At 39.7% G+C, this 25,803-nt stretch overlaps 1 protein-coding gene across 2 annotated transcripts in view; it reads left to right on the forward strand.

Moving 5' to 3' along the window:
- Positions 1-20,204, forward strand: part of acbd3 (acyl-Coenzyme A binding domain containing 3) — a 39,176-nt gene extending 18,972 nt beyond the window's left edge. The window contains exons 6-8 of one of the 2 annotated variants that reach the window (XM_062033792.1): positions 1,341-1,584; positions 13,869-14,156; positions 19,765-20,204. In XM_062033792.1, the coding sequence (XP_061889776.1) occupies positions 1,341-1,584; positions 13,869-14,156; positions 19,765-19,979 (747 nt within the window). In that variant the 3' untranslated portion in view covers positions 19,980-20,204. The remainder of the gene's footprint in view (positions 1-1,340; positions 1,585-13,868; positions 14,157-19,764) is intronic. The other variant, XM_062033793.1, reaches the window with a different exon arrangement.
- The last annotated feature ends 5,599 nt before the right edge of the window (positions 20,205-25,803 follow it).

Consider the following 25,803-nt stretch of genomic DNA (forward strand, 5'->3'; position numbering starts at 1 on the left):
AGTGTTGTTAAAAGGAAAGGCCATGTAACACAGTGGTGAACATGCCCTTTCCCAACTACTTTGGCACGTGTTGCAGCCATGAAATTCTAAGTTAATTATTATTTGCAAAAAAAAAATTAAGATTATGAGTTTGAACATCAAATATGTTGTCTTTGTAGTGCATTCAATTGAATATGGCTTGAAAAGGATTTGCAAATCATTGTATCCCGTTTATATTTACATCTAACAAAATTTCCCACCTCATATGGAAACGGGGTTTGTACATATACACACAGGGTCCATTGCCAGGGTTAATGCAGTCAACATACTGTATATCAAATAAAAACTAAATAACATAAGGCTCAGAATTGGTTCCTTAACAAAACCTTTCTACATATAAAGTGCAACATTTCCACTTACAAAGTGCAACATTAAACTGCTTCAAGTTGTTGCTCAGATTAAATAAAATGACAAAACTTTTCTTCTACATACAAAAAGTACAACATTAAACAGTTTCAAGTCAACTCAGCCTCAGATTAACTTTTCTTCCCACCCCGGCCTTTAACCCTGGTGACTTTCACTCAATTTTCATGTTTTTTTGCCAGAAAAATCAGTTTATCCACATTATCTGCAGAAAGAGCAGACTTGTTTGCAGTTAAAATGTCTCCAGCTGTGGAAAATACCCTTTGACTGGGCACGGAGGTAGCAGGTATGGCGAGGTAGTGCCTGGCTAACTTGGCAGTAAGAGGATATATGGGCTCATTGTTGTTCCACCATAGAAGTGGCTGAAAATCTAGTTTTTAATGCAATATGGTCTTAAATCTGCTGCTATAAAAACATTTGTTATTGCTTTAGCCCTGCCTGACTCGCCGAGGAGAAGCTGCTTGAATGCGGTGGGAGCTGTGTTTGTTCGTCCTTCTCTTCGTTGAAGCGATGTTATCCATTGTTGTATCGCACCGCGGAGCCGAAGTGTTCCCAAACGGGAGATCTTAACGAGGCAGGAGGGTCTTCCAGCTCTGGCTTTTGCATGTTGTAGTAGCCCGGTCGTTGCTAGCATGCCGTGTGTTGTGCCTCAGTGTGCATTGTTTACACGTGCGGTGCGCTACTTAATATGCCCGTGTGGAAACTCGTTCGGTACACCACCGAACCGAACCGAAACCCCCGTACCGAAACGGTTCAATACAAATACACGTACCGTTACACCCTTACCCTTATTACATCATCATTTCTCATGCAGGATTGTTTGGACACACTACATGATTTTTGCATATCCCTACCTCTAGTTGCTTAATTCAGAATGTAGAATGAGTCAAGTGACAAAACGTTCTTCTATTAGTGAGTGCCAACTGCTGTCATCCCAGGCGGCCTTACAGAGGCAGCAGCAGGTTGACCCGATGGCGCACGCCCACCAGGAGGCTGGTGGCTTCTGCAGCGCCGATCCCATCGCGGCGTCGGCAGCGGGGCCGATGTGTGCGGCTTCACCTTCCAGCGAGGACACCCCGACCGTGAATGGCGGCGGCCACTCCGACCCCTGCACGGAAAACACGGACCGAGAGCTGGACCCCGAGGCGGCAGAGGAGGTCTCGGAGAACGGGCCGTTATTAGGTAAGTTAGCCTTGCTAAGGTTGTCTTTGCTGTAAAGTCACTACGTCTCCATGCACTAAATTAGTCTGATTTTTCAAATTGTTCGTTTTTTTGTATTCTCACACCAAAGTGTGAAGTCCAAGTGTCCATGCACACTCTAATGTGACTATTGGTCATACGCCGTACACTGGGGGGGGGGGGCTTATTTCCGCGCTTATTTCCTTTTAGCGTGGATACATTTATTGCCTTTCCGGTTGACCTATGACGTCACACTAGGCATCTGTGGCTCCTTACAAGTCACAACCATTACAAAATGATGTGCGTCACTATAGACAGCGATTTTAAACTTGACAAACAAGTCAATGGCGTTTTGGTATCGTGTTTTTATCATCTTCGTCTTTTAGCAAAGGTAAAACCGTTTTTATCTTTTAACCTTTTTGAACAAGTCGTGCATGCTTTTATTTCAAGTGGCCTGGACTACTGCAATGCACTTTATGCTGGCATTGGCCAAAAAGCTCTCTCCCGGTTGCAGTTAGTCCAGAACGCGGCAGCAGGACTTTTAACTGGGGCCAGGAAACGTGAGCATATAACCCCAATTCTTCAGAGTTTGCACTGGCTCCCTGTTCATATTATAATTGATTTTAAAACCTTGCTGTTTGCTTTTTAAGCTTTACATGGACTGGCACCTCAGTATATCTCGGACCTCATCCAAATTTACACCCCTGCTCGCCCTCTGAGGTCCGAGAGCCAGCTCCAGCTCGTGGTGCCCAAGACCAGACTTAAAACTAGGGGAGACAGGGGCCTTCTCTGTGGTCGGCCCTAAGCTCTGGAACACTCTGGATAGGATAGGATAGGTCTTTATTGTCCTTGCACAAGTACAACGAAACTTAGTTTTCAGTACAAACCCGTTGAAGATTAAACAAACAAACAGTGTACAGGGTTACAGAACAGGAACGCTGATGGGTCGCCACAAGGCGCCCCGTAAAAGATTGGAGAAAAAGGTAAATGCTGGGTGAGGATGAGTAAAATGGGCTCCTAAGTGGGCCCAGTCTGGAGTGGGAAAAAACCTCCATAGCAAAGCACATATACATATTACAACATACATCTCGAGATATCTAACAGAGGGAAGGGAGTGCGGGGTCATGGTGGTGGGCTGCAGCTCTCAGGCGCTAACCATCATCACCCCTATGGGATTTGCGTCGAGGGCGTTGGATTGGGGGGCAGGGTATGTGTGTGTGACGTATATTTTTGTGGATACATGTGTGTGTGTAAGCCTGCAGTGTGTCTCTGTTCCGCGGCCTTGATGTCGTCCGGTCGCTAGTCCAAAGTCAACAACAACAGGTGTGTGTCCATGAGAGACAAGAAGGGAGTTTGTTGTGTCCTTCGGGAGAGTCTCCAAACCAGGGAAACAATCCAACTTAGAATATTTTGTATACGAGTGAAAATAAAATGTGCTTTTCACTCTAAATTGTCTATGACTGGTCCTCAAAATCCTGCGGGGCAGACAGTCCGATGTGATCCAAAATCACAAGAGTGTCCACAGTTCTTCCCGCATCCTCCAATCATTTGTGGCAGCTTTGGGGTACTTTGAAGACTGCCAGCAACTTCCAATTTGTGGACAAACCAGAGCAACGCTTACTCCAATGAGCAGATGTCCTGTTGTCATAATTCCCAATAGGTGGATATCTTCACGTCCTCCACAGAAAAGGGTCGCCAGGCATGCGGCACTCCTTCTTCTCCCAAGAGTCCGTCGTGTGTCCAGTACCAACCGCTTCGTCACGACAGCCGGTTCCCCCAAACCCAAGATCTTGTCTATTTCGTTGAGGCTAGTTAAATAGTTCCAATGTTGATTTGGAGAGCAGTGCAAAAAGAGGCAACAAAAAAGTTAAGACAAAGAAGCAAGCAGGAGAGGAAAGGGGAGCGTCCACCCTCGATGAGTGCCAGAGAGAAAGGGGCTCCTCCATGTTCCAACTGCTCCCACAGTGGAGTGTTTTAAGTCTCGTCTTAAGACCCACTTTTATTCTCTGGCTTTTAACACTACGTGAGTTGTGTGGTCCTCTGTGTTTTTAAAATGTTGATTTCTATTTATTGTTTTAATTGGTTTTACCCAGGGATGTCCGATAATGACTTTTTGCCGATATCCGATATTCCGTTATTGTCCAACTCTTTAATTACCGATACCGATATCAACCGATATATGCAGTCGTGGAATTAACACATAATTATGCCTAATTTGGACAACCAGGTATGGTGAAGATAAGGTACTTTAAAAAAAAAAATTAATAAAATAAAATAAGATAAATAAATTAAAAACATTTTCTTGAATAAAAAAGAAAGTAAAACAATATAAAAACAGTTACATAGAAACTAGTAATGAATGAAAATGAGTAAAATGAACTGTTAAAGGTTAGTACTATTAGTGGAGCAGCAGCACGCACAATCATGTGTGCTTACGGACTGTATCCCTTGCAGACTGTATTGATATATATTGATATATAATGTAGGAACCAGAATATTAATAACAGAAAGAAACAACCCTTTTGTGTGAATGAGTGTGAATGAGTGTAAAAAAACAAAAAACAAAAACAAAAAACAAATAAACGATACCGATAATAAAAAAACCAATACCGATAATTTCCGATATTACATTTTAACGCATTTATCGGCCGATAATATCGGCCATCTCTAGTTTTACCCTTTAAAATCGTTTTTAATCATATTTATTTTTATATTGGTTTTATATTTATTTATATTTAGTTTTTATTCAGTCATTGGTGGAGCTAAGGATAATATTTGAATATTGTTTTTAATATTGTTGTGGAGCACTTTGGAAACATTTCTGTTGTTTAAATGTGCTATACAAATAAATTGGATTGGATTGCATTGACATCAGTTTAGCTCCGTTTTAAGTGATGTCCGCTGTAATATTGGCCCAGATTAAAAATATTACGTCTCTTATGGCTACGCTGATGTTAAATAGCAGACCGCTGCAATAAATGATCTTCGATTGCGCTACGAAGATGACGCTACCACCAAGAATGCATCGGAGCGGATGCAGCTCTGAAGCAGAGAGTTTTTTTCAAAGGAATTTTCAGATGGAGAATCATGAAAACAAAACTTTTGAATGTCCCGTAGTTTATTCAGGCTCTGTGGATTGATGGAAGGAGTTTTAAATCCGAAGGAAAAGACTGTTGGTGCCCCGACTGATACTGTTCCAGATGAAGGTTGCTATTGTTCTGGACTATCTTGCCAGTTGTGCGGAATACAGGGTTATTGTTCATCAGTTGGGAGTGCACAAATAGAGCGTGGAGAGGTGTGTGTATGCTTTATTATTTGCCTTGTAATATACCTGCTTCATTCTATTTCATCTCATTCGTATTTCGTCCGGGTGTCCAAATTAAGACGGCATTCTACATTTCTTTAGCTATCTTCTGAAATAAATCTGTTTCTTTTTTTTGTTTACCATTGATGTGCTTCAACATGTTCTATTCTTGTGAATTAATGAAGCAAATAAAGTAGGGGTGCACATTACGTCGCTCACGAGCTACCGGTCGATGGTGGAGGGTGTGTCAGTCAATCCAAAAAAATAGACCTAAAAATGAGTGCTCATCAATCTTCACTAAGGCGTCACGTTCGTCACTCGATTGACATTCATGGCACCCGAGGGTGTTGTGAGATGACGCTGGCTGCTGCCAGATCGTTATTAAGAAAAAATGACCGACAGGAAGGCGAGAAGCACTTTTTATTTCAACAGACTCTCGCACCCATACTTGCCAACCTTGAGACCTCTGAATTCGGGAGATGGGGTAGGTGGTGGTTTTGGTGGTAGCGGGGAGTGTATATTGTAGCGTCCCGGAAGAGTTAGTGCTGCAAGGGGTTCTGGGGATTTGTTCTGTTGTGTTTATGTTGTGTTACGGTGCGGATGTTCTCCCGAAAATGTGTTTGTCATTATTGTTTGGTGTGGGTTCACAGTGTGGCGCATATTTGTAACAGTGTTAAAGTTGTCTATATGGTCACCCTCAGTGTGACCTGTATGGCTGTTGACCAAGTATGCCTTGCATTCACTTGTGTGTGTGTGCGGACGTGACGACAGGTTGTAGAAGACGCTAAAGGCAGTGCCTTTAAGGCACACCCCCAATATTGTTGTCCGGGCGGAAATTGGGAGAAATTCGCTAGAATGGTTGCCCTGGGAGATTTTCGGGAGGGGCACTGAAATTCAGGAGTCTCCCGGGAAAATCGGGAGGGTTGGCAAGTACGCTCGCGTCGTCCCTGCCGTCAAAACTCTAAAGACCGACTCCACAGGTCCTGTCTTCACAATAAAAGCCCTGCTTCATCCTGCCTGAGCTAACAAAATAAGAGTCTCAGAAAGCTAGCGTGCGCAAGCTAGCAAGCTACGGAGTTTGCCACCAATGTATTTCTTGTAAAGTGTGTAAAAACGAGTATGGAAGCTGGACAAATAAGATGGCAAAAAGCAAGCACTTTCATGTGGTATTGGACAGAAAGGAGGACTTTTTTTCATCTCCATTCAGAAATGTGGATGTTATCATCACTACTGTCTGATTCCTATCAATGCAAGTCATCAATCAGGTAATACACCAACTTATATTCTTGTCTCCATGAAAGAAAGGGATCTATAAACATGCTTGTATTACCATTAAACACCTTTAACTTGTTCACAAAAACGTCTCTTTCATAAATAAATAAATATAAATTATATATATGAATGAGGTAGATGCCCTCAACTTGGTCAATTGAAAAGTAGCTCGCCTGCAAAAAAGTGTGGGCACTAGGGGTGTGGGAAAAAATCGATTCGAATTCAAATCGCGATTCTAACGTTGTGCGATTCAGTATCGATACTCATTTTTCAAAAATCACATTTTTTCTTTTTCTTATTTTTTTATTAATTTTTTGAAATTAATCGATCCAACAAAACAACACACAGCAATACCATAACAATGCAATCCAATTCCAAAAGCAAACCCGACCCAGCAACACTCAGAACTGCAATAAACAGAGCAATTGAGAGGAGACACAAACACCACACAGAACAAACCAAAAGTAGTGAAACAAAAATTTTGGCAGGTGCTAGTCCTAGGTGTCCCAATACTTTTGTCCAGTGGTAGTCCTGAGTGAGACCTACATAGAGGTTTTTGTTTCGTGTCTCTACGATATTCGTACTGGGAGTTAGAGGAAGTTGTCTGTGTTTTTTTCCTAGGTGCTGCGGCACAGTGGTTCTTTTCTTTGAAGGCTCGTAAAATCAAAACGGTAGCACGAATCAAAACGCCGTCGTCAACTTTTAATCAGAAGGGTTCAATCTCTCTCCTGTAGTAGTTTAAAGCCGAAACGACAAACGCGCTCAGAGGAGAAAATGTTTGATGTTTGGTGACCGGATTAAACAAAAAAATTGTTTTGAAGGAAGGATAGCAAACTTCCTGTTGATTTTTGCTGAAGGATGTCAATCTATGAAATGTAGGTCTAAGTGAGACCTACGTAGGGGTTTTTGTTTCATGTCTCTAAGACGTTCCTACCGGAAGTTACAAGCAGTTTTGTCTCTGTTTTCCTCTGAGAAGCAGTTTTGTTTCAGTTTTATTCAAAAATTGCGCTAGAGCACAATTTTGAGTTTTGGAGTTTTTTGGTTTTTTTTAGATCGCAATTTCCACCAGTCCTGATGTGTGTGAGAAGTTTGGTGAGTTTTGAAGTATTTTAAAGGGGTCAAAATACAGCTCAAAGAGGCAAAAATTTGTGTTTTTAGTCATTTTTTGTCTTGAAGGGGAAATTGCCAACTTCCTGTTGGTTTTTGCCCGAGGATGTTAAATTATGAAATGTATGTCTAAGTGAGACCTACATAGAAGTTTTTGTTTCATGTCTCTACGACATTCGTACTGGGAGTTACAGGCAGTTTTCTTCCTAGGGGGCGCTAGAGCGCAATTTTTTTGTAGGTTTTTTTACTAAAGTGGTTGGGGCACGTTTTTCTATGTGTGTGTCAAATTTGGTGAGTTTTGAAGCATGTTAAGGGGGGCAAAGTAGTGCGCAAAGCTGCGGAATAATAATAATAAACCTTACAATAACAATAGTGTCCTTTGTCCATGTATAAAGGACTCCCTGTGGGAGTCCTTTATACAGGGTACAGGCGGACCCTAAATATTATCAACAACAGTATCAATAATAGTTACAATTTCAACATAGCAGTGATTAAAAATCCCTCATTGACATTATCATTAGACATTTATAAAAATAAATAAAAAAGAACAATAGTGTCACAGTGGCTTACACTTGCATCGCATCTCATAAGCTCGACAACACACTGTGTCCAATATTTTCACAAAGATAAAATAAGTCATATTTTTGGTTCATTTAATAGTTAAAACAAATTTACATTATTGCAATCAGTTAAAAAAACATTGTCCTTTACAATTATAAAAGCTTTTTACAAACATCTACTACTCTGCTTGCATGTCAGCAGACTGGGGTAGATCCTGCTGAAATCTATGTATTGAATGAATGTCGTTTTTGAATCGAGAATCGCGTTGAATCGGAAAAAAAAATTGATTTATAATCGAATCGTGACCCCAAGAATCGATATTGAATCGAATCGTGGGACACCCAAAGATTCGCAGCCCTAGTGGGCACCCCTGAAATAAAGAGTCTCCTCTTAATTACAATTGTTGCTTACGTTTTTATTGAATGGTATCTTCTTTTGGGTTATATCTCGTGCGTTGAGACTCGTGCAGTCGCAATACGAAAGGTCCCCTTTGGCAGAACACACCCCTCCCAGAGATCTGGGGCCGTACTTATCAAGCTTCTTAGAGTGCCATTTTACACTTAAGTCCTGAGAATTTGCGAAATTTAGTCCTACTCTCAAATTTAAGAATAAAAGCTTTTTATCAACGTTCTTAAGTCTAAGAATCACTCCTACTCTCCACGATATTTAAGAGACCTTCAGAGGTGTCTTAAGTGGTTAGGAGTTGCCAGCAGGGGATGGCACTGAGGCGAGAGAGACGTGCGCGAACGTTCAGGGAACGGAACAATGTTGTTGTTTTTTTGATGACGAGCAGCTGATCAAACGGTATCGTTTAGACAGAGCGGATATTATTTTTGTCACGGATTTAATACTTTTCGATTCCTTGTTGATTTCTGCATGTGGCTGCAGTGGGCTAGTATATATAGAGCCACCCACACCAGTTTCAAATTAGTTGCCTAATTAATGAATTGGAAAGGAAATGTTATGACAGTAGCGTGTGTGTGTGGCCGTGAGGTGAGTGACGTCAGTGAGTGTGTGGGCGAGAGAAGAGAGGGAGCGGTAGCGTGAGTGCCGGCGGGGACTAGTTTGTTTTGTATTATTTTGTAGTTTATTGTCAAAATATACACTCCCATTGTCCACTTAAATATTTCCAAGATATTTCTTTATTCTTAGACAACGGATTCCCTTCTGTGATTGGTCATTTGTATGGACACAGAAATGACGTCACCTAAAATTCCATTTACGGCACATAGTAATGTCGTAATTCAGCTCTGAGTGTGACACTTAAGATTCAGTCCTACACTTCGCTGAAAGTGTGAGTAAGACGCTTGATAACTAACTTTTAAGTGCAGCTTTCAGCGAAGAATTTATTTACTCTTAAGTCAACTCTTAGCAGACTTCTTAGGAGTAATTCTAAGAAGCTTGATAAGTACGGCCCCTGAATTCTAATCGCATGATCCAGGTGTTAGTCGGATTTTTCTGAAATTTAATTAAGGTGTTTCCTTGATTCGTAGGATGTTTATTTAGAGCCGAACTATTTGAGAAATCTGACTAATTTATGCATGGACACGTACTGAGTACAAGAACAGGCTGTTCTGTAATCATCCCCTGAGGAATTTCAAAGATGGACTCTTTTGACCTCCCTCCCTCCTCAACGACACCTGGAAGTCGAACTTTGCTTGCGTAGCATGCAGAACCACCCAAGGCTTATGAACACATGATTGATGGCTGAGTAGCGCTTTATAGCACTAGTGTGCGGCGAGATATTGTCTGGTGTGCCGTGGGAAATTACGCAACTTCACCTACCGTATTTTTCGGACTATAAGTGACAGTTTTTTTTCCTAGTTTGGCCGGGGGTGCGACTTATACTCAGGAGCGACTTATATGTGAAATGATGAACACATTAGCGTAAAATATCAAATAATATTATTGATCTCATTCACGTAAGAGACTAGACGTATAAGATTTCATGGGATTTAGCGATTAGGAGTGACAGATTGTTTGGTAAACGTACAGCATGTTCTGTATGTTATAGTTATTTGAATGACTCTTACCATAATAAGTTACGTTAACATACCAGTTGGTTATTTATGCCTCATATAATGTACACTTATTCAGCCTGTTGTTCACTATTCTTTATTTATTTTAAATTGCCTTTCAAATGTCTATTCTTGGTGTTGGCTTTTATCAAATACATTTCCCCAAAAAATGCGACTTATACTCCAGTGCGACTTGTATATGTTTTTTTCCTTCTTTATTATGCATTTTCGGCAGGTGCGACTTATACTCCGAAAAATACGGTAATTGGTCAAATATTAAAATATTTTTTGCAAATTAATAATTATAATCTGCAAATAATGTGCTGTTCCTTTAGTGTCTGTGCTGTGTGGAGCTCGGCAGGGTAACCATGTAATACTCCACGTCAGTAGGTGGCAGCAGGTGGTTAATGGCTTTGTAAAAGTCGGAATGTATCGGGTGAGACGACGACGGTTTGTCGTGTACCCAATATGCAAAAGGTAAAAAGGTATGTAGCGCTTAAACCAAAAATGAACAAAAGGGAAAGGAAAAGGCATTGAAGCTTAGGGATGGCTATGCAAAACAAAGGTAAAACTGAACTGGATACAAAGTAAACAGAATGCTGGACGACAGCAAAAACTTGCAGCATGTGGAGCAGAGACGGCGTCCACAAAGTACATACGAACATGACATGACAATCAACAATGTCCCCACAAAGAAAGATAGCAACAACTTAAATAGCCTTGCTTGCTAACACAAAGCCGGTGCGGGGAATAGCATGGAAGACATGAAACTTTGCTGTATATAGGATGCTTGAAATCGTCCAAAGTAACGTTTCAGGATTAAGAAAAGTGTCTGAATTATTGGATGACATGCTTTAATGCTTCCTACTCAGTGGCCTAGTGGTTAGAGTGTCCGCCCTGAGATGGGGAGGTTGTGAGTTCAAACCCCGGCCGAGTCATACCAAAGACTATAAAAATGGGAGCCATTACCTTCCTGCTTGGCACTCAGCATCAAGGGTTGGAATTTGGGGGTTAAATCACCAAAAATGATTCCCGGGCGCGGCCACCGCTGCTGCTCACTGCTCCCCTCACCTCCCAGGGGGTGAACAAGGGGATGGGTCAAATGCAGAGAATGATTTCGCCACACCTAGTGTGTGTGTGACAATCATTGGTACTTTAACTTTAACTTTAAAATGACTGACAGGACAGAATAAGTCACTTGTTTGAGATCAAGTAAAACAGACAAGTTCTTTTAATCCAAAGTCAAATTATATTTTTAGCACCTCTTCACTTATTTTATGTTAAGGGACTCTCTCATCAAAGTGGAATAAGTTAGTGATGGATTTATTTTTGTTTTACTTTCAACGCTTGAAATCTTTTAACAACTTCCAATCAATTTATTGGTAGAAAGTTTTTCATTTGTTTAAATTAGTTTTATGACTTTTTGTCCAAATATATATTTTCATCATGGAAAACATGTAATTTATCTAAAAGAATAAGTTGCAAAGTAGAATAGTTGAGGTTAGGTATTTACAGCATTGACTAGGTCAAGAATTCATTAATTGAATTTTGCTACAGTGGACATTTCAGCTCAGACAATCAAGCACTATGGTCTTCTGGCGTCATCTGGTGGTTAAAGGGCGCAATTACACCAAAACAATATTTCCTTGTTTTTCAATCATTGAGATTAATTCGGCTTTCACGGAAAAAGTGTAGTGATATGCGAGGATTACAGTCTGTCAAAAATAGCACTTATAATGGGAGTCGATGGGGCATAAAGAGTGTGTATATTTTTTTAAATATTCTAGTCCAACAATGTTTCAATCCAAAACGCAATCCAATTTTTTAGATTTTTTTTTTATACTTATAATAAAACACCTGCTGAAAAAATTTAAGACCCATCCATCCATTTTCTACTGCTTTTCCCTCTCGGGGTCGCGGGGGTGGTTGGAGCCTATACCAGCTGTATTCAGGGTTCAACACAACTAACCTTTTAACTAAACAATCATATAATCTAAGTCAGTGTTTTTCAACCTTTTTTCAGCCAAGGCACATTTTTTTGCGTTGAAAAAATGCGGAGGCACACCACCAGCAGAAATCATTAGAAAACGAAACTCAGTTCACAATAAAAAGTCGTTGTCGCAATTGTTGGATATGACTTTAAAGCATAACCAAGCATGCATCACTATAGCTCTTGTCTCAAAGTAGGTGTACTGTCACCACCTGTCACATCACACCCTGACTTATTTGGACTTGTTTGCTGTTTTCCTGTGTGTAGTGTTTTACTTCTTGTCTTGCACTCTTATTTTGGGGGCTTTTTCTATTTTTTGGGTATTTTCCTGTCATGTCTTCCTTTGAGCGATATTTCCCGCATCTACTTTGTTTTAGCAGTCAAGAATATTTCACTTGTTTTTATTAGAGATGTCCGATAATGGCTTTTTTGCCGATATTGTCCAACTCTTAATTACTGATACCGATATCAATTCGTTGAATGAACACATTATTATGCCTAATTTTGTTGTGATGCCCCGCTGGATGCATTAAACAATGTAACAAGGTTTTCCAAAATAAATCAACTCAAGTTATGGAAAAAAATGCCAACATGGCACTGCCATATTTATTATTGAAGTCACAAAGTGCATTATTTTTTTTAACATGCCTCAAAACAGCAGCTTGGAATTTGGGACATGCTCTCCCTGAGAGAGCATGAGGAGGTTGAGGTGGGCGGGGTAGGGGGTAGCGGGGGGTGTATATTGTAGCGTCCCAGAAGAGTTAGTGCTGCAAGGGGTTCTGGGTATTTGTTCTGTCGTGTTTATGTTGTGTTACGGTGCGAATGTTCTCCCGACATGTTTGTCATTCTTGTTTGGTGTGGGTTCACAGTGTGGCGCATATTTGTAACAGTGTTAAAATTGTTTATACGGACACCCTCAGTGTGACCTGTATGGCTGTTGACCAAGTATGCCTTGCATTCACTTGTGTGTGTGTGAAAAGTCGTAGATATTATGTGACTGGGCCGGCACGCAAAGGCAGTGCCTTTAAGGTTTATTGGCGCTCTGTACTTCTCCCTACGTCCGTGTACACAGCGGCCTTTTAAAAAGTCATACATTTTACTTTTTGAAACCGATACCGATAATTTTGAAACCCATACCGATAATTCCCGATATTACATTTTAAACCATTTATCGGCCGATAATATCGGCAGTCCGATATTATCGGACATCTCTAGTTTTTATCCTTCTTTATGGGGACATTCGGATGTACATTGTGGATGCACATTGTGGATGCTGTCTTTGCTCCACAGTAAGTCTTTGCTGTCCTCCAGCATTCTGTTTTTGTTTACTTTGTAGCCAGTTCAGTTTTAGTCTCGTTCTGCATAGCCTTCCCTAAGCTTCAATGCCTTTTCTTAGGGGCACTCACCTTTTGTTTATGGTTTCAGCATTAGACACCTTTTTACCTGCACACTGCCTCCCGCTGTTTCCCACATCTACAAAGGAATTAGCTACCTGCTGCCACCTACTGATATGGAAGAGTATTACACGGTTACTCTGCCGAGCTCTAGACAGCACAGACACTCAACAACAACACATCATTTGCAGACTATAATTACTGCTTTGCAAAACATATTTTTAACCCAAATAGAGGAAATAATCCAACACTGACCTAAGGAACATATTTAATAAGCCAGTTTAGAGCCCGAGGTTTCCTCAAGGGTTAACGACTACTTGAACTGCGGTGCTTACTAAGCTTGATATTATGGGTAAGGCGAGGACAAACATTTAAGGAAACAAATCCTTGTAAAAATATGGACAATAAAACGGCAAAGAAGAAATGTGCTTGAAACTATTTTTGTTTTAGCTCAAAGAGCTTGCATTGTAAGGATCAGATTGTAACTGAACCTTTTAAACTTATCCTGAGGACCTGAGGACCCCTGTTATAGGTAGATACCACACATTTTAACCAGTTCAAAGGTTTGGAATGTGTTTTGTCACATCCAGATGACACAATTCTCTCCGTGATTGTAACGAACACGTCTTCTGGCACAACAGCAGACTCTCCCCCCGTCATCGCTGCTCCCTCCATGTGGACGCGCCCGCAAATCAAAGACTTCAAAGAGAAGATCCGCCAGGACGCCGACAGCGTGATCACGGTGGGGCGCGGCGAGGTGGTGACGGTGCGCGTCCCCACGCACGAGGAAGGCTCCTACCTGTTCTGGGAGTTCGCCACAGACTATTACGACATCGGCTTCGGGGTCTTCTTCGAGTGGACGGATGCGGCGTCGGCCTCGGTCAGCGTGCACGTGTCGGAGTCCACCGATGAGGACGAGGAGGAGGAAGGTGAGGCACTTTTGAACAGCCCTGTGTAGTCCAAATAATGACAACAATGATCAGATTTATACTCGATACCCAAAGCGCGTTACAGTGAGAAGTGTCAAGCCGTCATGCATTCAGTCCACATTCACACTTGACAAAAAGGTGGCTGCTAATTTGCCCGCTGACCACCACCAAACATTCCACATATTGTTTGCACCCGAAAATGTGTTATAGTGTGCATATGCACGTTTCCATTAGGGATGTTCAGAATCAGAGTTGTATGCTGCACATTCAAATACAATCATCCAACCAATACAATGCCGATACCATGTATCCACTACATTTCATACCAGGGGTCACCAACCTTTTTGAAACCAAGAGCTACTTCTTGGGTACTGATTAATGCGAAGGGCTACCAGTTTGATACACACTTAAATAAATTGCCAGAAATAGCCAATTTGCTCAATTTACCTTTAACTCTGTTATTATTAATAATGAATGATATTTACTCTTAATTGAACGGTTTAAGAGAGGAGAAAACACGAAAAAAATGACAATTCAATTTTGAAACATAGTTTATCTTCAATTTCGACTCTTTAAAATTCAAAATTCAACCGAAAAAAAGAAGAGAAAAACTAGCTAATTCGAATCTTTTTGAAAAAATTAAAAAAAGAATTTATGGAACATCATTAGTCATTTTTCCTGATTAAGATTAATTTTAGAATTTTGATGACATGTTTTAAATAGGTCAAAATCCAATCTGCACTTTGTTAGAATATATAACAAATTGGACCAAGCTATATTTCTAACAAAGACAAATCATTATTTCTTCTAGATTTTCCAGAACAAAAATTTTAAAAGAAATTCAAAATACTTTGAAATAAGATTTAAATTTGGTTATACAGATTTTGTAGATTTGCCAGAATAATTTTTTTGAATTTTAATCATAATAAGTTTGAAGAAATATTTCACCAATATTCTTCGTCGAAAAAACAGAAGCTAAAATGAAGAATTAAATTAAAATGTATTTATAATAATAATAATAATAATGGATTAGATTTATATAGCGCTTTTCTAGACACTCAAAGCGCTTCACAGAGAAGTGAGAACCCATCATTCATTTTTACAACTCATTCATTCATCATTCATTCTCCGGTGTGAGCGGCACCGGGGGCAAGGGTGAAGTGTCCTGCCCAAGGACACAACGGCAGCGATTTTTGGATGGTAAGAGGCGGGGAGCGAACCTGCAACCCTCAGGTTTCTGGCAAGGCCGCTCTACCCACTACGCCATGCCGCCCTTATTATTATTTACAATAAAAAAAATACATTTACTTGAACATTGATTCAAATTGTCAGGAAAGAAGAGGAAGGAATTTAAAAGGTAAAAAGGTATATGTGTTTACAAATCCTAAAATCATTTTTAGGGTTGTATTTTTTCTCTAAAATTGTCTTTCTGAAAGTTATAAGAAGCAAAGTAAAAAAATTAATGAATTTATTTAAACAAGTGAAGACCAAGTCTTTAAAATATTTTCTTGGATTTTCAAATTCTATTTGAGTTTTGTCTCTCTTAGAATTAAAAATGTCAGGCAAAGCGAGACCAGCTTGCTAGTAAATAAATAAAATTAAAAAAATAGAGGCAGCTCATTGGTAAGTGCTGCTATTTGAGCTATTTTTAGAACAGGCCAGCGGGCGACTCATCTGGTCCTTACGGGCTACCTGGTGCCCACGGGCACCGCGTTGGTGACCCCTGTTTTATACTAATTGCTATTGACAGTTCAGTTAATAATATCAAAACAATATTGAAACCAGTTGCTTCTATTCTTTTATTGCATACAATACGAAGGTCCTGAGTAGAGATGTCCGATAATATAACGTCCATCCGCAGACTGCAGTGTTGTAGCTACTTTTAAATCACTAATCCTCGCCTCCATGGCGACAAATAAAGTAAGTTTCTTACAAGTAGCATTATCACTGCAGGACGAGGAATAGCTAAACATGCTTCACTACACACCGTAGCTCACCGCCGTCACAATGTAAACAAACGCCATTGGTGGATCTACACCTGACATCCATTGTAATGATACCAAGTACATGAGCGTAGCAAATCGATATTTTTTAGCATCACAAATACTTTTATTTTTTATTTTTTTAGATGTATATTATGTTTATAAACTCAGGAAATACGTCCCTGGACACATGAGGACTTAAGTTATGACCAATGTATGATCCTTTAAATACTTGGTATCGGCTTGATACCCAAATGTGTGGTATCATCCAAAACTAATGTAAAGTATCAAAGAAGAGAAGAATAAGTGATTATTACATTTTAACAGAAGTGTAGATAGAACATGTTAAAAGAGAAAGTAAGCAGATAATTAACAGTAAATGAACAAGTACATTAATAATTCATTTTCTACCACTTGTCCTTAATAATGTGTACAAAATAATAGGTGTATAAATGACACAATATGTTACTGCATAGACTAATTAGGAGTCTTTGTTTGTTTACTTACTAATAAAAGACAAGTTGTCTAGTATGTTCACTATTTTATTTAAGGACCTAACTGCAATAAGAAACATATGTTTCATGTACCCTAACATTTTGTGTTAATATAAAGCCAATATTGCCATTTTTGTGGTCCCCTTTTATTTAGAAAAGTATCGAAATACATTTTGGTACCGGTACCAAAATAATGGTATCAGGACAACACTACCGGGGACTAAAAATAAATACAGCGTCAGCCTTAAAAGACATAAATCGGCACAGGCCAATCTCATACTGTTCCATGAAGATGGACACATCCCTAGTTTATATTGTTAAGTACTAGGGATGTCCGATAATATCGGCCGATAAATGCTTTAAAATGTAACATTGGAAATTATCGGTAATAGGACAATGTGCAATAATAGCAGCACTAGGCCAAAGGAGATGTGTATTTTTTTTCCTTCAGCACAATTATTATATGCAACAAATGTAGTACTTCTCCATCTTCCCTATGCACTTGAACTACTATGGTCCCTTTGTTCCTGATCTTAGGTCATTACCCGAGCTGGACGGAACCTCGCTTTTGCCTACAATTTGGCACCTTGACATTTTATATGTTTATTAATGTGCATTGTCCCATGTGACAAAGATGTAACAAATTGCGACTTCCTATCAGGAGATTTATAATACATCTATGAACAAGCTTATTGGTGTGTCTGCTGGGACTGGCCAAAGTTAAGTAGGAGAAAATGCGGTCGGTTATAAATGATTTAATGCAGTGTTTTGCCGCGGCACACTAGTGTACCGTGAGATACAGTCTGGTGTGCCGTGGGAGATGATCTAATTTCACCTATTTGGGTTAAAAATATTTTTTGCAAAGCAGTAATTATAGTCTGCAAATGATGTGTTGTTGTTGAGTGTCGGTGCTGTCTAGAGCTCGGCAGAGTAACCGTGTAATACTCTTCCATATCAGTAGGTGGCAGCAGGTAGCTAATTGCTTTGTAGATGTGGGAAACAGCGGGAGGCAGAGTGCAGGTAAAAAGGTGTCTAATGCTGAAACCAAAAATACACAAAAGGTGAGTGCCCCTAAGAAAAGGCATTGAAGCTTAGGGAAGGCTATGCAGAACGAGACTAAAACTGAACTGGCGACAAAGTAAACAAAAACAGAATGCTGGACGACAGCAAAGACTTACTGCGGAGCAAAGACGGCGTCCACAAAGTACATCCGAACATGACATGACAATCAACAATGTCCCCACAAAGAAGTTTAAAAACAACATAAATTATTCTTGATTGCTAAAACAAAGTAGATGCGGGAAATATCGCTCAAAGGAAGACATGAAACTGTTAAGGAAAATACAAAAGAAAAAGCCACCAAAATAGGAGCACAAGACAAGAACTAAAACACTAAACACAGGAAAACAGCAAAAAAGTCCAAATAAGTCAGGGTGTGATGTGACAGGTGGTGACAGTACACCTACTTTGAGACAAGAGCTGTAGTGATGCATGCTTGGTTATGCTTTAAAGTCATATCCAACGACTTTTTACTGTCAACTGAGTTTTGTTTTTTAATGACTTTCTGCTGGTGGTGTGCCTCCGCATTTTTTCAACGCAAAAAAATGTGCCTTAGCTCAAAAAAGGTCGAAAATCACTGGTCTAGAGCTCGGCAGAGTAACCGTGTAATACTCTTCCATATCAGTAGGTGGCAGCAGGTAGCTAATTGCTTTGTAGATGTGGGAAACAGCGGGAGGCAGTGTGCAGGTAAAAAGGTGTTTAATGTTTAAACCAAAAATAAACAAAAAGGTGAGTGCCCCTAAGAAAAGGCATTGAAGCTTAGGGAACGAAACTAAAACTGAACTGGCTACAAAGTAAACAAAAACAGAATGCTGGACGACAGCAAAGACTTACTGCGGAGCAGAGAAGGCGTCCTCAATGTACATCCGAACATGACATGACAATCAACAATGTCCCCACAAAGAAGGATAAAAACAAGTGAAATATTCTTGACTGCTAAAACAAAGTAGATGCGGGAAATATCGCTCAAAGGAAGACATGAAACTGCTACAGGAAAATAGGAGTGCAAGGCAAGAAGTAAAACACTAGACACAGGAAAACAGCAAAAAGTCCAAATAAGTCAGGGTGTGATGTGACAGGTGGTGACAGTACACCTACTTTGAGACAAGAGCTATAGTGATGCATGCTTGTTATGCTTTAACACGCGAAGTCCCAGAGAAGGGTCAATTGACACTTTTACCTAGAAAACACACAAGAGGGTCATTTGACCCCTAGTCCCCCCTGTGGACACTCCTTTTGTTATGAAAATGTGGCTGTTAGTGGCACACGGCAGGGGGCCACTTGAGCCTGTGTGGGGGAGGGGACCTTACAGCTCAAGCTTCAGTTCTGAGGTAGGTTGTGTGTGTTTTTGCAAGGATCAACAGAATGAAGGGATCAACACTCTGACATTTATTGTTAAAAAAAATACAAAACAAAACATATTTACAAAGAATGAAAAAGCAACTGTTTTCCCAGTTTTGGTGTGGAGGGTTGTTGCAGAAGCAATTGTTATTTTTGTGTGCCAAAAATAGTTTAAAAAAAAAAATTTACAAAGAAAAAAGCATATTTACAAAGAATGAAAAACCATGTCCATGTAAACGTGACTGACATACATTTGAGCAGTCACTCACAATCCTGGCACTGCCATTGCTCCTTTCGGCATTTCCCACATGTATAATTTTTCTGTCTACCTAGACAAACTGCCCCTAACAGCCTCATTACCATAACAAAATGAGTGATTAGTGTATTCGGGAAAAGCGTCGGGCCAAATGACCCCTCTCTGGGTCTTCTAGGTAGACAGAAAAATGCTGGGACTTCTAGTGTTAAAGTCATATCCAACGACTTTTTACTGTCAACTGAGTTTCATTTTTTAATGATTTCTGCTGGTGGCGTTTCAACGCAAAAAATGTGCCTTGGCTCAAAAAAGGTCGAAAAATGTAGCAAATCCGTCATGGCACCACTGCAATAAGTTACTGACTTGACTGTTTTGGGCCAAGGGCAGATATACACAATGAGCAGTAGGTGGCAGTGTTGCTCCAAGTGTCCCCCGCCTGTGCCATCTTATAACGCCCCCACTTGCCCATGTGACTTCAGGGGAGCCCCCGAGTGAGGAGGAGAAGGCCAAGAAGGGGGCGGGGAAGCCTCAGGTGGACGAGATTGTGCCGGTGTACCGGCGGGACTGTCACGAGGAGGTGTACGCCGGCAGCCACCAGTACCCCGGTCGCGGCGTCTACCTGCTCAAGTTCGACAACTCCTACTCGCTGTGGCGCGCCAAGAGTGTTTATTACAGAGTCTACTACACCAGATAAGCCTGAACCCAGGAGTGTCTATGTCCATATATATATATATACATATATGTGTATATATATATTAGGGCTGGGAATCTTTGGGTGTCCCACGATTCGATTCAAAATCGATTCTTGGGGTCACGATTCGATTCAGAATCGATTTTTTTTTTCGATTCTCGATTCAAAAACGATTTTTTTTTTTTTAAATTTTTTTTTTTCTTTTTTTTTTTTAAAATGAAAACAATGCACAACAATACCATAATAATGCAATACAATTTCAAAACAAAACCCGACCCAGCAACATTCAGAATAGCAATAAACCGAGCAATTGAGGACACACAAACACCACACAGAACAAACCAAAAGTAGTGAGACAAAAATGAATATTATCAACAACAGTATCAATATTAGTAACAATTTCAACATAGCAGTGATTAAAAATCCCTCATTGATATTAGGGCTGCAACAAGTAATCGATTAAAATCGATTATAAAAATAGTTGCCGATTAATTTAGTCATCGATTCGTTGGATCTATGCTATGCGCATGCGCAGAGGCTTTTAAAAAAAAAAAAAAAAATTTTTTTTTTATTTTTATTTTTTTTAAATAAACCTTTATTTATAAACTGCAACATGTACAAACAGCTGAGAAACAATAATTAAAACAAGTATGGTGCCAGTATGCTGTTTTTTTTCAATAAAATACTGGAAAGGATAGAAATGTAGTTTCTCTCTTTTATCCGATTATTAATCGATTAATCGACAGATTAATCGATTATCAAATTAATCGTTAGTTGCAGCCCTAGATATTATCATTACAAACATTAATTTAAAAAAAAAATTACAAAAAATGAACAATAGTGTCACAGTGGCTTACACTTGCATCGCATCTCATAAGCTAAATGTCTAATGATAATGTCAACGAGGGATTTTTAATCACTGCTATGTTGAAATTGTAACTAATATTGATACTGTTGTTGATAATATTCATTTTTGTTTCACTACTTTTGGTTTGTTCTGTGTGGTGTTTGTGTCTCCTCTCAATGGCTCTGTTTATTGCGGTTCTGAGTGTTGCTGGCTCGGGTTTGCTTTCGGGATTGGATTGCATTGTTATGGTATTGCTGTGTGTTGTTTTGTTGGATTGATTAATTTAAAAAAAAAACAAAAAAAAAAAAAAAGAATTAAAAAAAACAAAAAAAACAATAGATTTTTTAAAAAATGAGAATCGATTCTGAATCGCACAACGTGAAAATCGCGATTCGAATTCGAATCGATTTTCCCCCACACCCCTAATATATATATACGTCTGTGTGTGTTTGTATGAAGGCAGCAGGGGCCTGGGTTGATGTCAGGAGCTGGGAAGAGCAATTCTGAAAGCCACCACCAGAGGGCGACAAATGGACACACCTGGAGCCCTGTTTTTTTTTCCTTTTTTTTTGGTGAAGGGACCAATGTATGGATTTATTTGTGTCCCAAGCTGAACCCACGGAAGAAGAGTGTCTATCTACTCCCTACCTGTCCTTGTCACACATGTTTTATTTGGCCTCCTTTCAGCCTGGAATCTTGCCCTCCAGGCTCCTCTCAGTCAGTGTTTCTTCTTCGCTCTTTCTCTAGGGAGATGAACACGCTAAAAAAAAACTAAGAAAGGCGCAGCGTAAAGAGTAACAGCCATCACTTTCTTTGTGAAAGTCGTCAAGACGTGCGCTTTGGCACAATTAATGAAGGAAGTCCAAGTCGTGTCGGTGCAGAAAAGTCAGCGTGCAAATAGACAAATGCATGGTTGAAGTGCAACAAGAAATATAACATTCAAACACTACGAAACATTTGAAACTGGAGCGTCCACCTTCTGTTCATTTCATCCTTTTTGTCCATCTCCAATGTTCCTGTGTGGTCCGTGTGCTTACTCTCTTGTTGTTTCTCACTAAATGGAGGGTTTTTTGTATGTAAATAATGATATAAATAACTTTAAGTATGGGCTGGGTGTGTTTTAGACTTGGACAAAAAGGTTGACGCACTGTTAAAAGTGCACGAGGAATGAAATAGACTTTATACGTTTTACCCCACAAATGAACATCTGCTAGGAAGAAAAAAGGAGGTTTAAAAAATCTGTTGGGAGACACTTTTTGTATTGTTTTGACTTGTTTGGGTCTCATGAGTTCTCCAAGATATATTTGGTCATATATTTAATCATGATTAAAATTATGTTACGGTCATCTCTTGGACTGGACTAGTTTGCCTTTTATTATTATTATTATTATTATTCTCATTGCTTTATTTCATCTACAAACCCCGTTTCCATATGAGTTGGGAAATGGTGTTAGATGTAAATATAAACGGAATACAATGATTTGCAAATCCTTTTCAAGCCATATTCAGTTGAATATGCTACAAAGACAACATATTTGATGTCCAAACTCATAAACATTTTTTGTTGTTGCAAATAATCATTAACTTTAGAATTTGATGGCAGCAACACGTGACAAAGAAGTTGGGAAAGGTGGCAATAAATACTGATAAAGTTGAGGAATGCTCATCAAACACTTATTTGGAACATCCCACAGGTGAACAGGCTAATTGGGAACAGGTGGGTGCCATGATTGGGTATACAAGTAGATTCCATGAAACAAGGATGGGGCGAGGGTCACCACATTGTCAACAAATGCGTGAGCAAATTGTTGAACAGTTTAAGAAAAACCTTTCTCAAGCAGCTATTGCAAGGAATTTAGGGATTTCACCATCTACGCTCCGTAATATCATCAAAGGGTTCAGAGAATGTGGAGAAATCACTGCACGTAAGCAGCTAAGCCCGTGACCTTCCATCCCTCAGGCTGTACTGCATCAACAAGCCACATCAGCGTGTAAAGGATATCACCACATGGGCTCAGGAACACTTCAGAAACCCACTGTCAGTAACTACAGTTGGTCGCTTCATCTGTAAGTGCAAGTTAGATCTCTCCTATGCAAGGCGAAAACCGTTTATCAACAACACCCAGAAACGCCGTCGGCTTCGCTGGGCCTGAGCTCATCTAAGATGGACTGATACAAAGTGGAAAAGTGTTCTGTGGTCTGACGAGTCCACATTTCAAATTGTTTTTGGAAACTGTGGACGTCGTGTCCTCCGGACCAAAGAGGAAAAGAACCATCCGGATTGTTCTAGGCGCAAAGTGTAAAAGCCAGCAGTTGTATATAATATGAGGTGAATATTTATACTTTTATACATTCATGCTGACCCCGAAAGGGACAAGCGGTAGTAAATGGATGGATGTATTACTGAGTGACACAAGTGGCCCTCAATGAAACCCACTGAGGCGAATAAATAAATAAGCACTCTTTAATTTGCAGCTTTGCTATTTAGAAAGGAGCGAGGTTGCCTGCGCGATGCTTGGAATGCCAGGCGGTGCAGGAGGTAAACACATCAAGCCAGAAGAAAAATCTAAAAAAAAAAGAGGTACGCGCAACACTAACTTTAATCATCCATCCATTCCCTACCGCTTGTCCCTAATCGGGGTGGCGCTATTCCTGCGGTAAAAGACATTACCTAGCGCATGCTACATGTGCTAAGATTTGAGCTAACAAGTTTATAGCGACTATTTGATTATTTCTAACTGTCCGACTTGTAATGACGCTGCTATTGAATGTAATATACACATATATACCTTACTTTATGTCCTATATAGCGTTTATTATTCCTAACGTTTACTTGTTAGCGTGGCGTGCTAACTTGCTAACTGTTTGGCTTCAATTTCATCGTAACTAGTAATTATCATACTAATGACAACGTATAACACGGTATATGTATTACATATTCAACAATAACGTCTTATATGTTTACACTTTTATGTTTAAATGTGTGTGTTTATTTCAACGTTCCAGTTTTCAGGAAGTCCAGTCCGGGTTTTCCCATCCGCATTGCTGTGAGGCTTGCAGGTAAACATTAGCTATTTCATTTTTTTTGGCTCCGGATCCATCGTCCACAGGTGGTTAATTGTCTAGTCCGTGTTTTTGTTTTTACCCCTCATGTTTAAATTCATGTGTTCGTTCCAGTTTTGAGATAACCAGTCCGGGTTTTTCCATTCGCATTGCTGTGAGTTTTGCAGGTAAGCATTAGCTTTTTTATTTTATTTTGGCTCCGGATCCATCGTCCACAGGTGGTTGATAGTTCAATCCATGTTTTTGTTTTCACCCCTCCTTACTTTTCCTTGTGTTTTTGTTCCTCCCTTCCGGCTCCAGCCTGACAGTCACATCATTTATTCAGAAAGTAAAAATAACGACCAATAAAGATAGAAAACTATTAACTGCAACGTGTAAGTGTAAATAAAAACCCAACATTATTTTTTTTTTTTGGCTCCGCATCCATCGTCCACAGGTGGTTAATTGTTTAGTCCATGTTTTTGTTTTTACCCCTCCATATGTTTAAATTCTGTTTATTTCGACGTTCCAGTTTTGTGGAACTCCAGTCCTGGTTTTCCCATCCGCATTGCTGTGAGGCTTGCAGGTAAACATTAGCTTTTTATTTTTTTTGGCTCCGGATCCATCGTCCACAGGTGGTTAACTGTCTAGTCCATGTTTTTGTTTTTACCCCTCCATATGTTTAAATTTGTGTGTTCGTTCCAGTTTTGAGGAACTCCAGTCCGGGTTTTCCCAACCGCATTGCTGTGAGTCTTGCAGGTAAACATTAGCTTTTATTTTATTTTTTTTGGCTCCGGATCCATCGTCCACAGGTGGCTCGTTAGTTCAGTCCATGTTTTGGTTTTTACTCCTCCTTACTTTTCCTTGTTTGTCCTATATAGCGTTTATTTTTCGTAACGTTTACTTGTTCGTGTTAGCGTGGCGTGCTAACTTGCTAACTGGCTTCAATTTCATCGTAACTAGTAATTATCATACTAATGGCAACGTATAACACGGTATATGTATTACATATTCAACAATAACGTCTTTTATGTTTACATTTTTTTGTTTAAATTTGTGTGTTTATTTCAGCGTTACAGTTTTGAGGAAGTCCAGTCCGGGTTTTCACACCTGCATTGCTGTGAGGCTTGCAGGTAAACATTAGCTATCTTTCTTTTGGCTCCGGATCCATCATCCACAAGTGCTTGTTAGTTTAGTCCATTTTTTAGTTTTTACTCCTCCTTACTTTCCCTTGTTTGTCCTATATAATATACCATTTATTATTCGTAACGTTTACTTGTTCGCGTTAGCGTGGCGTGCTAACTTGCTAACTGAAAAAAAACGTTTTTGTTTACACAAAAATGTGTAAACATATAAGGTTTTTTTTTGGCTCCGGATCCATGGTCCACAGGTGGTTGGTTAATTTAGTCCATGTTTTTGTTTTCGCCCCTCCTTACTTTTCCTTGTGTTTTTGTTCCTCCCTTCCGGCTCCAGCCTGACAGTCACATCATTTATTCAGAAAGTATAAATAACGACAAATAAAGATAGAATATTATTAACTGCAACGTGTAAGTGTAAATAAAAACCCAACAACATTATTTTATTTTTTTGGCTCCGCATCCATCGTCCACAGGTGGTTAATTGTCTAGTCCATGTTTTTCTTTTTACCCCTCTTTATGTTTAAATTCTGTTTATTTCAACGTTCCAGTTTTCAAGAACTCCAGTCCGGGTTTTCCCATCCGCATTGCTGTGAGGCTTGCAGGTAAACATTAGCTTTTTATTTTTTTTGGCTCCACATCCATGGTCCACAGATGGTTAATTGTCTAGTCCATGTTTTTGTTTTTACCCCTCCATATGTTTAAATTTGTGTGTTCGTTCCAGTTTTGAGGAACTCCAGTCCGGGTTTCCCCATCCGCATTGCTGTGAGGCTTGCAGGTAAACATTAGCTTTTATTTATTT

The sequence above is a fragment of the Entelurus aequoreus genome, linkage group LG23, assembly GCF_033978785.1.
Source record: "Entelurus aequoreus isolate RoL-2023_Sb linkage group LG23, RoL_Eaeq_v1.1, whole genome shotgun sequence".
NCBI classification, from domain to species: Eukaryota; Metazoa; Chordata; class Actinopteri; order Syngnathiformes; family Syngnathidae; genus Entelurus; species Entelurus aequoreus.